Source organism: Puccinia triticina, chromosome 9A (assembly GCF_026914185.1).
Source record: "Puccinia triticina chromosome 9A, complete sequence".
Lineage (NCBI taxonomy): Eukaryota > Fungi > Basidiomycota > Pucciniomycetes > Pucciniales > Pucciniaceae > Puccinia > Puccinia triticina.
Window position 1 is genome coordinate 639336 of NC_070566.1, and position 14142 is coordinate 653477.

A 14142-nucleotide genomic window follows, 5' to 3' on the forward strand; every position below is an offset into this window, starting at 1 on the left:
GGCGGGGCGCGGGGGGCGTGTACAGATGCATAGCAAAATGCATATGCAATGGCAACCGGCCCAACGAACAAATCAACAGAGCAGCGGAAAAAATCCAAAAGCTGTATACACGGCGGGCGCGTTTCGCCGTCAAGAGGACAGAGATTTCCCGTACTCGGGACTCTGTTTGACCCACCAGTGGTTGACGACATCATGGCGGGGCGCACGATGTCTGCCAAAGAGCTGGCAGGCACACCGGTCGGATGGCCGGTGTAATAGCAGTGCCAATGCCAGCAAGCAGATTGTCCATCCGACCTGGGCCGTGTTGAAGACGACAACATGTGTGGCATTGCGACCAGCCCACCACGCCATAACTTTGTACACCGAACCAACCAGGTCGGCCATTGAGGCGGCAGAATGCTGGCGTTCAGACCCGGGTGGGCCGCCGGCCCGATTGGCAATATTATTGATAGACAGCAACAATATTTACATTAGCAGAATGGTTTTGTTTCAAGAATTAAACAAGGAACAAGATATATGTACACCGAGCTGATACAACTACAAACATGTCACATAGACTACTATTACAATGATTTGAGCTGATTATCCGCAATAAACGGGCCAAAAGGCAAACAAGAAGAGAACAAAGTGGGGATCAAGAGACAAGGGAGGGGCAATGGAGAGAGGAGAGAGGGAGAGAGGAGCAATGGAGAGAGGAGCGAGGGAGAGAGGGGGAAGGAGCAAGAGGGAGGGAGGGGGGGAGGAGTAAGGAAGGGAGGATGGAGGAGCGAAGGAAGGAGGAGGAGCAAGGAAGGGAGCTGGATGGAGGAGCGAGGAAGGGAGGCGGATGGGGGAGATGATGAGGGGGGACTTAAGACTTGAGAAGACAGGAGCAGTGAGTCAAAGTCAAGAATTTCTGAAGCAGGTGACGTCACCCCTGCTGTTCAAAGTTGCCCCAAGGACTTGTGCACAGGACCGACCGCCATCTGCCCGGGAAACTGACCGAGTTGAGCAGCTCCCAACAGGTCTGGAATCATGACCGATAATATCTGGTCATGATGCCGGTCCCTAGCGAAGCGGACGTGGTTTTGCCGGGGTCGGGTCCGACCTCACGTCCTGGCCGTCAGAGATGGGGCAGCGCGTCGTCTGCAGGGCCCTGATCAGGCAATTTGCCGTCATCTGAGGACATTTTGGCGTCAATCCGGCCCGCCCGTCGGCTGGACGGGCTGGATCATCCTCGATCGCTCCCGCCGTGTAGACTTGCATGGGTCTCCCTGTATTCAATTATGGTGTTCAAAGTTGGTTTGCATAATTTTATGCATGCATAAATCATAAAATCATAAAATCTTTTTTGCAGGGGATATGACTGTCTGATTATGTAATACAAAATTTCCTCACCAAAATATTCTTATGATTTTATGATTTATGCATGCATAAAATTATGCAAACCAACTTTGAACACCATGAATCTACCCACGGATTCAAAATGTGCAGCATACAGTTGAAAAAAAGAATTCCACTCTGCACTTTTTTCCCAATGTGGGGCCACAAATTTCAAGGCTGTGACCCGGGGTAAGAGCATCTCCACCGCGGGGGACTATCTGAGGGACTAAATCCCAGGCTTGCGCGACTGTGGCGCAGTTTTAGCTTCCCAACCGAGGTCTCTATCACACCGCAAGGTTCCCAAAGTAGCACCTCCAGGTTGTGAAACTGGCTACCCCCGACTCCCTGATGGCCGGTCAGCACAAGAGGTGCAAGACCGGTCCTCTCAATGGCCGGTACTGACCAGCCATTGACATGCAGTCCTTTTCATGGCCGGTCAGTACCGGCCATCGAGATGCAGTCCTCTCAATGGCCGGTCAGCACCGGCCATCGAGATGTAGTCCTCTCGATGGCCGGTCAGTACTGGCCATCGACGTGCAGTCCTTTTGATGGCCGGTCAGTACCAGCCATCAACTTGCAGTCCTTTTGATGGCCGGTCAGTACCGGCCATTGACTTGCAGTCCTTTCAATGGCCGATCAGTACCGGCCATCGACTTGCAGTCCTCTCAATGGCCGCTCAGTACTGGCCATCAAGATGTAGTCCTCTTGATGGCCGGTCAGTACCGGCCATTGACATGGCTGTGTGAGTCACTCGATGACCGGTGATTGACCGGTCATCAAGAGGAGATGTGTGTCCTCTTGATGACCGGTACAGCCCAGTCATTGAGAGTTGTGCGTCCTCCCGAGGACCGGCCTGTGCCAGTCATCGAGAGGTACTCCCCTAGATGACCGGTATAGAATGGTCATCGAGAGCTGTGCATCCTCCCAATGACCGGTCTGTACCGGTCATCAAGAGGTGGTGAGTCCCCTCAATTACTGGCACAGACCGGTCATTGAAGGAGGTACTGTACTGCTGAGTCCCCTCAATGTCTGGTACCGGCTGTTCATATGTGTTTTTTGTGTACATAGTCGGTTCGGCTGGGACGGCCGTTGATACGTGGATCTCTGGGGTTGGGGATATCGGGGGTTGTGTGCGGGAAGGAGCGGAGTATCACAGGCCTCCGGCTGTGTGATATGTGTGTCAGAGGAGCTATATGGGGAGCTATAGTGTCCTAAATCTGGTCTTGGTTTAGCTCCCCGGATGGGTTTTCCTACTTTAGGGTAGCCTTTAGCGCCTCCGGTGGAGGAGCTAAATCGGATCTGGGGAGCTAAATTTGGTTTAGTCCCTCGATTTAGCTCCCGCGGTGGAGATGCTCTAAGGTCCATCCCAAACCTCATACCCCAGAAAGTCCCCGGGGAGCCCCAAAGCCCCGGGGTATATCTTTTTCTTTGTTTCAATTTTTTTCTGACTGTAAGATACACATGGTCTGGTAGCCCTGGTTTACTGTATTTGGGCTGATGACTCAACTTATTGCAGTTCAGAGCTGAAATCCCAAGCATCTCACCCATTCACCTTAAAATGACCCCTAATCAAACAATAGTAAACAGCTTTTGGACATTTTCAACTTTTTTTTCTGTCTGAAGATCAATATATAACACTGCAAGAAAAAGTCAAGCAACTGCTAGCAGTTGACAAGTGGGTTGCTGCTGTGGAACTGCTGTTCTAGCTCCACCCAAACACACATAAGCTTTTTCTGCACAGTCACTGTGCATGATGCAAAGCAACTGTGCATTGAAGCTTGGTCAACAGTAAGCCTTGACAAAGGCTTGTGTAATAGCATAAGCTTGCTTAGAGCTCTCACATGTCAACTCCTAGCAGTTGACATGTGGGTTACTGCTTTGGGACTGCTGAGGACTGATGTTCCAGCTCCACCCAAACACACATAAGCTTTTTCTGCACAGTGACTGTGAACTGCTTGCAGATGCTTGACTTTTTCTTGCAGTTATGGTATTCAAAATTGCACTATTTACATAAAATCATAAAACCAATTTTGGCTGGGAGATGTCAGCGTGCATAAAACTTCAAGTGACATCTCCCAGCCAAAATTGCAGTTTATGATTTTATGTCAAAAAATCTTATGCAATTTTGAATACCATAAGTGTTTGAACAAGTTTAAATATTCATTCAGGCATAAAATATTTTACTTGATAGTTTTTATAAGAAACTTCATGACAGATTCAACTGTACTAAAGGCTGCTAAATTATACATCAAAACAGTTGATTTTGTGTTGCATGCCCTTTCTGCCTTTACCTTGTACGCCGTGTTTGCACAATTTCAGTTTAACACCGGGCAATTGTCAATTGGCCTTGGTAGCATCTGTGTTAGGTTTCTTGGCCGCTGTGGAACACATCTTCAAAAAAGAAACCTACCTCAAGCCTGTTTGGAAAAGGCTTGGCGCATATACTGATAGGCTTTTCATCGACTCTTTCCTCACAGCCAACTGTCTTTTCAACTTCCGCTTACCGGACATTACTCAATTAGCGCACGCAACCACTACTGACTATTAGACTAATGTGATTTTTCCTATAAAAAAAAAAGGTATGGTTACACGAATGACTGTAGTTTACTCCAAGAACATGAACGAGGGAGGGAGAGATGATGAGGAGGAGACGAGTGGGGATGACGCGAGAGGAGGACTCCAAGGCTGTGAGAGACCTATGCTAAACAAGGGGGCCAAGATCCAAAAGGCATGAATCTTCTTTTAGAAGTCTTCGTCCAATGAGAAGAGACCACCCCCGCCTGCTTCCTTGGCCTCTGCTCCGTCTTCGCCCCTCGACCGGGTCATCACTCCGGCCTTGGCGTAATCTGAAACCCGCTTCTCAAAGAAGTTCGTCTTTCCTGACAAGGAAATCATCTCCATACTGTTGGGCGCAAGCGATGCGGGGGTGTATCAGCATGATGAAATCAATGCTCGCGCTGGTGTGGGATAAGAGTGAGACGTACAAGTCAAACGGATTGGTCGCATTGTAAAATTTCTCGTTGCCCAATGCCACAAGAAGTCGGTCAGCGACGAATTCAATATACCTAAGCAAATGAAGGGATATGAAGTGAGTGCTAGACCCTCGGGCAGGTACCATGAAGATTATACTGACTGGCACATCAGGTCAGCATTCATCCCGATGAGCTTGCAGGGGAGGGCGTCGGAGAGGAACTCCTTTTCGATTTCGACAGCCTGGGCGATGATGGCTTGGACGGTGTCGGGATGGGGGCGACGTTCGAGGTGGGAAAAGAGTAGACAAGCGAAATCGGTGTGGAGACCTTCGTCTCGAGAGATCAGCTCGTTGGAGAACGTCAGGCCAGGCATCAGTCCGCGCTTCTTGAGCCAAAAGATCGATGCAAATGATCCTGATGAGTGTGTTGCCCAAGTGTCAAGTCAGTGGCATTTGTCAAGCGGAGTAGTCGGAGAGCAAAGCCAGGATGGTGAGAAAATCACCTGAGAAAAAGATGCCCTCGACAGCGGCGAACGCGATCAGTCGTTCACCAAAAGTCGATTTCTTGTCCGAGATCCAGGTGAGAGCCCAGTCGGCCTTCTTTCGGATACAGGGAATGGTATCGATGGCATCGAACAGATGGCCGCGCTCGGTGGGCTCTCGCACGTAGGTGTCGATGAGCAAGGAATAGACTTCAGAATGAATGTTTTCCCTGGATGAAGTAGACGCGCGTCAGCATGATGAGCCAGGGGTGGGAGGGAGACGCGCGCGGGGGGTAGGACAGACATCATGATTTGGAAGCCGTAGAAGCAACGTGCTTCGGCTATCTGGACCTCGCCACTGAATCTCTCGATGAGGTTCTCGTTGACGATCCCGTCGGAGGCGGCAAAGAAGGCGAGGACGTGTTTGATGAAGTGTTTCTCGTCGGCGTTCAGTTTGTTGTCCCAGTCGTGCATGTCCTTGGACAGGTCGATCTCCTCGGCCGTCCAGAAGGAAGCTTCGGCGCGTTTATAGGATGCCCAGATCTGGACAGGACGCGTTCGAGGCAGAGTAAGTGGGGTGTGTCCCTCTGGGGGGCAGGGATGGGGGAGGTGGGTGGACAGACCTCGTGGTACTTGATTGGGAAGAGCACGAATCGGTGGCCATCCTCCTTGAGGAGGGGCTCTTGGCTGTCGGAGGTGATGTCGAGATTGCCGACGAAGCGGGTTCGGTCGATGGAGGTGCATGAGCTGATGTGGTTGGAAGCTTCGTGGGCTGGTTTGTCGCCCAGGCTGAGGTTCTTGAGCGCGTTCTCTGGTTCGGAAAGGGACATCATGATGTGATATGTATGTATGTTGATATTGAGATATGGATGTGTGTGAGTGGATGGTGTGGTCAGTCGATGGGGTTCGAGATGGGCGATGGCGGTGGCGGTGGCGGGGTGGGGGTTTTGTTGTATGTCCATGTCCCCGGGGGGTTGTCCCTGCGCAGTGACTGTGCACTGGACCGGGGGGCCAGCTGGCCAGCACTCCTGCGCATGCAGCCAGGCTGCCCTGCCCAAAAGAAATGGCCGCCCCGCCCGCCAGGTTCCGCCTGCCGCACTTCGGCCCGCGCAAGACCGCCGTTCCGAAGCGGCCACTCAAGCAGGCCGAGCTGCCCGCAGAGACCGCCGAGCTGCTCGGGCAGATCCAGACGATCATCCAGAACAGACCCCGGCTGTTCCAGACCACCCCACTCAGCCGGCCCAGACACTGGTGGCGGCTGCCCGCGCACCGACGGCCGACCCGGTGGTCCCTCTATCGCCATCTGCTCAGACACGCCGCCTGGCTCGACCACCAGCTCAGAACACCCTCCGTCCCCCAGCACCCACGCCCTGCCGCCTTCGCATCCACCCCCGTCCTGGCCAACCAGATCCGATCGCAGTTCAAGCAGCACAGAACCCTCAGGACCATCCCGCATACCCAGGAATTACTGAGACAGGCATATCTGGTTAGCAGTCCCTGCCTGCCAATCCATCTCCTGGATCGCCACCCTTGACCTGGACCATCCCGCTCTTCAAAAGCACAGCTGTTGACCAAACTCGTCGACGCCAAAGCTGGCGACCTCGACCAGCTCGACCAGCTCAAATCGTACCGGGATGAGTTGATAGAAGCCAGACATCGGAAGATTTGGGGCAAGACCTACAAGGCCCACCTCGTCAGTCCAGCCCACCTGGGCGCATTCCCCCCTCCGATCATCCCGATCAACTCGCTGATTTGACTCGGAAAATTTTACAAGAATGCGCAAAAACCTCGCACGCCGATCATGACTGGGCGGTTCCTAAGACCCTCAGTTCTCAATGGTCCACTCCCGCGACTAGCCCATCAACCATTGCATGTGAGACCATCAATCTGGCCAAGGCTCTCATCGCTGCTGACTGGTGTTGGGTTCCTCGTGATGATCTCAACAGATTAGCATGATGATGAACTCTCGTCGCAAGAAACGCGAACGCAGGGTTGCCGAGCATCGCCATTTGAAGGATAAATTGGATACCGTCCGTCAGGAGCATCAGTTCGATTCGGCGCTTGGCCACGACCAGTCGGAAGCTATCGAGCAGGAACACAACAGAGAAGGTTTGTCTCTCAACACTCTCCTCTCTGTCCTCGTCCCCGCTCACCTGTCTTGTGTGGACTGGTTTAGTCAAAGGTATATTGGACCGGTTAAACGACATCAGTCGCAGTTTTACACTCGACAAAGAGCGAGAGAAGGTAAGGATTTCGGATCACTTATTTCAAGGGGGAAATCGATTTCTGATATGTTTGGGTCAAATATAAAACAGAAAGTGTACAGTCGGGAGTTGTTAGACAAGATCGAAGCGGCCAGGCGGAGACGGCCGCGAGTGATGGAGCAGCGCAACCGATGGAAACGGATCAAGACCAGGATGGCCGAGCTGGAGGATGTGGTGGAGGACGACCCGGAAGGCGGGCGGGAAACTGCCGAGGGCAAACGCTTCCGGATCCCCGAGCCTTCCTTCTGGCGGAAATGATTACCATTTCCCCTCTGCTCGCCGAGATATCCTATCACGTATCTTGTCACCGGGGAAAATAAAGTTATCGGGTCGATTATTGCTGTCAATGTAGGAGTAGATTCTTGTTCAACAAGTCATATCTACTAGGCTAGCCCAGCTGTCGATATAGTCTCTTGATTTTTATGCTTGTCATGGATGAGTTTTTGGATCTGATGACCAGAGAACGCCACTGCAAGGCCAAAAGTACATACATCAAAGAGGAAAGGCAATCGCCGCATAATGGTAACCAATTTCCAGATGTTGAATGACTAGGGCAAGTTCCATGATGCTGGATCTTGAGCGGATCAGCAGGTTGTGATAACCAAGAGTCACACTGTCACGAGCAAGCAGATACACGCATCTTCCAGTACATACCTGGCTCCAATTGGGTTCAGAACCGCGTCCAATTCACGGTCACTACTTTTTTTTCTTTTTTTTTTTTCAAGACGGTGTCCGAGGCGTTCAGACCACATCTCACAGATCCGTGAAGGATTTACGCGCGAGCTGAGGACGGGCTTTTTAATCAAAGAGCACGCAAAGGGCAGAGGATAAGGGGGGCAAGAAGAGTTGTGTCAGTGAGCAGACCAGGACAGGGATAATGGCCCATCCGACGGTCTCTCCCCCTCTCTGATCCCCAGTTCTTAGAAGCCCTCCTCCCCCAAGAACACCGAGTTCACGAACCCATCGCATATACACACACACACTGCATCATGGCTGACTTCGCCGAGCCCGCTTACAACACCACCCTCGGCGCGCTCGCCGTGCCGTCCGTCCAGGCCGTCCCGGCACGCGACTTGCAGGACTTCTGGACGTTCAAAAACTCGTAACGCCCCCCCAGACTTTTTCTGCTTCTTGTCGTGGTTCTTGGGTCGCAAGCTGACAGCGGATCGGGCTTGGTTTGCCAGGCTCTTTAATGCCAGTCTTCCGCTCCTGGCCTGCGCTCTCTTCTTCACGTGTTCCTTCACCCATCTCTGCATCATCCTCATCACTAAGGTAAACCACTCCCTCTACTTTCTGCTAATTCATACATGAAGACCTGATCCTTGATGTTCTTTCCGTTCCAGAGGTTTTACATGTTACCCTTGGCTGCCGGCTGTCTCCTTGGAATCATCGGCGAGATATTCAAAATAATCTGGTAAACATAACTTCTTCATTAGTTCATACATCTCTCCTCTAATTTTTTTTCTTTTCTTCTAGTGTCATTTCGTCTTCGCCCTCCCAGGCCTTGAATTACTACGTCCTATATTCGCTAGTCACCGACTTGGCCCCATGTCTATTCCTGACAAGTGTTGGATGGGTACGTTAGAATTCCATGGGATGAGTGATATACATCGAACAGCTGAAGTAACGATGGTGAGCCGCAGATGGTCCGGCGGATGATAGAGGGCAGCGCGACGCCGGCGTGCCGGTATCCCTGGCCGGCAAGGATAGTTTCGCAGCAGATCATCACGCTCGAGATCTGTGCGTTCTCGCTGCAGTCGTACGGCCTGCTCGTGCAGGCGAACCCGCTGCTGTCCCGCTACTGGGCGCTCGCCAACCTGGTCACCGTGCTCGGCTCGGCCGTCGAGATCCTCAACGTTCTGGCCGTCTGGCTCTCGCTCCTCATCGTCACCCGCCGTCGTCCCGCGCTCTCGATCAGCTCCTTCGCTTCTTCCGCCGGCCATCACCAACAGTCCTCCACGAACTTCTCCGCGTTCGCCAAGCTGATTGCGGCCTCCGTCGGCTTCGTCTTCATCCGCACCCTCTCTAGACTGGCCTTGCATGTCAAGAACGCTCAGCTCGAGCCGTTCAAGAACGAACTCCTGAGTAGATTACCTTTATAAAAAAAAAAAAAAAAAAAAAAAAAAAGATCGATGGGTACTGATTGATGATCGTCGACAGTTTTCTTGCTGGAAGGGCTTCCGCTCTCTCTCTGTGCGCTATTCCTGGTCGTCTTCCATCCCTGCCGATTCGACGGAGGGATCCGAGACCAGACGCCGTCATTTTTCTCGCCGGAGGTGGCGATCATCGGTGGGCCGACGGGGCCCACCAGAGGGGGAGAGATGGAGGAGCAGCAGTCTCGCCAGACGGCCCTCGTCGACCCGCTCAAGCACGCCTCCGACTTCCACGACGAGATGGGGCCCTTCTGGACCGTGCCCCTGTCCCCGCAGCAGCACCAGCCCGGCCTGCAGACGGGCATGTCGAAGCGGCCCTCGGCGCACGTCCGGCTGGTCGAGCCCGAGGGCGCCTGGCATCCTCGTCCGCCCGCCATTCCAGCCCATCGGCGGAGCGTCTCCGAGTCGAAGTCCTTCGAGCCGACGAGCACTGCCGTCGAGGCTCGTCGCTCCGAGCTCGACATCACGCGCTGCCGCCAGCCGAGCCAGGTCGAAGAAGAACTCCGCTCGCCCGCGGCTCAGACCGACGGCCGGCATATCCGTAGGCGGACGCACTCGGCAGTCTCGTTGGATAAAAACCCGCTCGGCATCGCCGAGTTTCATGCTGATCACGAGAAGAGCCCTCGCAGGAGTCCGTACAGCATTTCCTCCTACTACGATGGAGCATCCAAAAACCTGTAAGCCAGACTATGATTTGTCCCCAGTTAATTTCCACTGATCCTTTTTTGTTGTTTTTTGTTGTTGGGGATATAAAGTGCTAAGGACTGGGCGGATGAGATTTTCAGTAAGAACGTCGAGAGTCAGTTTGGGGCCTGGGATGAGGAGAGTGTGTATTCTACAGAGGAAACAGGGAAATGAATTTTGTCGAGATTAGAGCTTGTACATAAAAATCCATGATTGTGTAATTTATTTATCTGAGGGAGTGACTGCGCCCGCAGCTGGGTGATTACGTAAGCCAGGGTGCCCCGGGGCCCGGGCCGAGTCGAGCTGGAGCAGCAGCGCAACACTCCCAGCACCCACCAGCCACCAGCCATGTCCAGCCCAGAACCAACCCAACACGAACAACAACAACAAGAACAACAACAACAACAAGAACAACAAGAACAAGAACAACAACAAGAACACGAACAAAAACAAGAACAACAGAAGAAGAACTACACTGAACAGCTGTGCCAGCAGATCCACCAGCAGCTCAACCAGTCAACCAACGCACTCACACCCCAAGAACCACTCATCCAGCAGATCATCAAACTCATCCAGCACAACAACCAGCACACCCTCAGCCTGTTCCAGACAGCAGTCCAGACACTGCTCACCGACGTCCTCGACTCAGTCCACACCCACTTCGCACTCGACCGGGCTCAGCAGCAGCTCAGCGAGATCGACCGACAGCTCATCTCCAACGCCAGCACCCCGGACAGGGACACGCGCAACAGACGCCACGCAGCACTCAAGCAGCAGAAGAACCAGCTCAGCAGGCAGATCATCCAGCTCGAAACCCACAGAGAATACCAGCCAGCAGCGATCAGCAGCCTCATCCAGCCAGCCAGCGAACTACCCCCACCACCACAATCCCCACAATCCCCACAAGCAACACCACTCAACCCAAACATCCATCCCACCCTGCAGCAGCCGCCCCACCCACAGAGCCCCCCCATCCACCTCTTCCAAGCAGCATGCCAACCGACCGCAGAACCATCAGCAGCAGCACCATCATCAGCCTCCGCAGCACTCCTGCTCAGCACAAAACGCAAGAGGGCCGAACAGCCAGACGCAGCCCTCGACTACGACGAAGCCCTCCTCGACGAATTCTCGGTCCCAGACCATCTCAGCTACTCCCAATACCTCAAACGCTCCCAGCACCGCACACTCAACCTCCACCACTCCATCGCTCTCAACCCAACCCAAGAACACTCCTCCAACGACATCTCTGTCCAGCCGATCACCAGTAGCAGTCCTGCCCCCTCCAGCACTACCGACCCGAATTCCTCCTTCCTCCCCCATCCGACCCTCCTGGAAAACTACTTCAAACCGTGTATCAGCGGTGCTAAATCTTCGCGTCGTAAGCTATCTTCAAGTCGCGATCATCCCCCAACTCATATTGACCCCCCCCCCCCCCCCCACTCCGATTTCTGTCTAGGTCAATCTGCCATCCTTAGGAATCTAGTCAGGTAAGTATCAACACAGAACTTATATATATATATATGAAGACCAAAAAAATTGACATCAAAAGTGGCTTTGTTTAGTGCCGCATTAGGCAAGTTGATTTCCCATGTGACCAACAACCAACAGATGCACTGGCCCGGATCGGACACCGAAGAAAGGCTGGCGGCCATCGGCCTACAGATCGAGCTGGTGGGCGGCTCGAAGCTGACGACGGAGGTGATCCACAAGGGCCCGAAGAACCTGCAGCTGCAGCAATGCAAGCGGATCCTGCTCGAGCTCGAGCTCGGCCTGATCCGGCTCAAGCAGATCAAGGCCGTCCCGCGCCCGCTGCGCGGGGCCAAGAAGAGATTCAAGCCGCACGACTCGCCCCAGCCGCCCTCGTCCGGCGGCGGCGGCGTATCGCCCCATACTGCGCTGCGCCCGACGGACCACCACCCGCTCCTGCTCGCCGCTGGCCCATCATCGTCCAGCGCCGCGGCCCCGGACATCCTCGCCATCATGCCCGCCTCCAACGGATCCTCGGCCGAGCTTGTCCCGCCGCAGCCGGAGACCAACGACAGCCTGCTCGAGCCTAACGTGCTCGGCAAGAACTTCGAGAACTGCGACCCCGCCCTGCTCAGCCTCAGCCCCGCCTTCCCCAGCCTGCCCGCCCCCGACTCCACTCCCACCACCACCAGCCGACCCGCACGCCAGCCCGACCTTCCCGCCCAACCTGGTTCAGTCAACCATCGCGAGCTTGTTAACCGGTACATGAGCTCCAACGTCCACCCGAGCACCAACCCCTTCGGCGCCCACGCCGCCCTCGACCCCGCCCCTCTCCCGCCCCTCATCTCCACCCTCACACCCCCGCCGAAATCCTCCGTCGTCGCCGCCGCCGTCGCCGGCCAAATCGACCGCTTTCCCGACGGCGATTCCGAGGCGTTTATGGACTGCGACGACGACGACCAGGATATCATCCACATCCATAGCAACAACAACAACAACAACAACAACAACAACAACGGCAGGAGCAGCAACCATACCCGGCGCAGCACTCGTGAGGACCATCTCGACGACGATGACGACGACGACGATGATGATGATGATGATGATGGACATGGGCTCGGGCGCGGAGAGGATGGGAGGGATTACGGTCAGAAGGCGCGGGAGGAGAAGAGATTCGTGCTCGCCTCCGCCCATTCGAATCCCTCTCGATAATCATATACAAGTTCTCTCTCTCTCTCTCTTTGTAGCACTCCTGCCTCCTATATACGTCACAGAACAACATCACAAGATAATACGCTTCTCTTTTCCTCTTTCTTGATCTTCGCCATCCCTCCCTCTCTATTCCTCTTTTTTTCTGCCTGTGTAGGGCCAGGGATTGGGCTTTTTATTGGCCGCAGGGAGACGCACGCGCGGAGACCGCTTTTCTGTTCCTTTTCCTCGCCTCCCCTCGTACAAAACACCCCAAAATGTTACAAATCGTTTCGCGCTTTTCGCCCGGCGCTTCTGCGTTCGCTTCTTCTCGTAATCTAGATCTCGCGTTGTTGGCTTGTTTGTTTGGGTGGGGATGGGATGCCCATAGGTGAACGCGGTCGGGTGGGGGTTTTGCTGTGTGGCGTGACACAATTCCCTCGTTTCAGGAGCCGGGCGACCGGCGCGCCGGGGGCGTCTCGCCAAGTGAGCATCAGAAAGAGGCCCTTGCAACCAGGACTATGTACAGCGGGTGCGCTGATGTTATTGGCACTACATTTTTTGTTGCAGAGGCTCAGGCCACCGACCTGAAGTCATGAGATTGGCCACAGGGGTGGAAAATAGTTTCCAAGAATGATTGTGAAAGATGAAAATCAAAAGTGTGAAAATTATCCAATTTGTTGCAAATTGCTCAGAAATTTTAGGGATGCAAACGGGTCGGGTTCGGGTCGGAAATGGTGCCCAAACCCGACCCGACGTGAGCACCGGGTCGGGTCGGGTCGGGACAAAACTGCAAATGTACTGCCCAAACCCAAACCCATTAATGAGGAGTCGGGTCCGGGTTGGGTCTTGGGTTGACCCGACCATTTTCGCTGAATCATTCTCAGAAATGAGACGTAGACTGTAAATTTTTCATAGGGAAAGAAAAAAAACAGACTAATATCGTGTATAGTAGGGGGTTTCAAAGTTGGCCAGATGCGACTTGCATGCACTTTTGCAAGTCGGTGTTCAAGTTCATTCTTGAACACCGAGTTGCAAAAGTGCATGCAAGCCACACTGTACTACACCCCCTAAGCCTGCTTGAATGTATTTTTTGAAATTTGGTGTTCAATAGAAGCCTTGAACACCAACTTGCAAAAGTGCATGCAAGTCGTGCATGGCCAACTTTGAATCCCCCTAGTAGCTGAGTTCAATTTTATAGAATTTATAGAGACAAAATGAATGAAATATTTGACAGATGTTAATCAATTTCCTCCGCCTTGGTATCAGGTTCTGGGTATAGACCGTCCTTGCAGCGGATCCAATCTTGCCCACAAATAAGGGCCTTGAGTGTTTCAGGCTTCAACCTGGTTCAATAGTCACAGAGTACTCTCCCACGTTGAGAATGCAGACTTGGAAGCAATCAATTTCATTGGAACCATTAATAAAGATCTAGCTAGCTTAGAGAGATTCGGAAATCTTCCACAGTGGGTGCTCCACCAGGTAAGAATCAAGAAACTTGAAGAATCATTCACAACTGGGGGTTCTTCACCCTGGGCAAATCACGGTCATGAGAGCTGTACAGGTTGCAT

At 53.3% G+C, this 14142-nt stretch overlaps 3 protein-coding genes across 3 annotated transcripts; 2 read left to right on the forward strand and 1 right to left on the reverse strand.

The window, feature by feature from the left end:
• Positions 1–4104: 4104 nt before the first annotated feature.
• PtA15_9A55 (uncharacterized protein) lies at positions 4105–5645 on the reverse strand (the record flags this gene model as incomplete). The annotated part of the gene is made up of 6 exons (XM_053172781.1): positions 4105–4264; positions 4347–4427; positions 4496–4748; positions 4837–5045; positions 5120–5358; positions 5439–5645. 6 exons carry the CDS (start codon positions 5643–5645, stop codon positions 4105–4107), a joined length of 1149 nt encoding a protein of 382 aa, XP_053023486.1.
• Positions 5646–5878: 233 nt separating this feature from the next.
• PtA15_9A56 (uncharacterized protein) lies at positions 5879–7337 on the forward strand (the record flags this gene model as incomplete). The annotated part of the gene is made up of 6 exons (XM_053172792.1): positions 5879–6301; positions 6380–6508; positions 6590–6688; positions 6762–6924; positions 6992–7059; positions 7131–7337. 6 exons carry the CDS (start codon positions 5879–5881, stop codon positions 7335–7337), a joined length of 1089 nt encoding a protein of 362 aa, XP_053023487.1.
• Positions 7338–8068: 731 nt separating this feature from the next.
• PtA15_9A57 (uncharacterized protein) lies at positions 8069–10090 on the forward strand (the record flags this gene model as incomplete). The annotated part of the gene is made up of 7 exons (XM_053172803.1): positions 8069–8181; positions 8279–8351; positions 8423–8493; positions 8556–8655; positions 8723–9164; positions 9240–9909; positions 9988–10090. 7 exons carry the CDS (start codon positions 8069–8071, stop codon positions 10088–10090), a joined length of 1572 nt encoding a protein of 523 aa, XP_053023488.1.
• Between the last annotated feature and the right edge of the window lie 4052 nt (positions 10091–14142).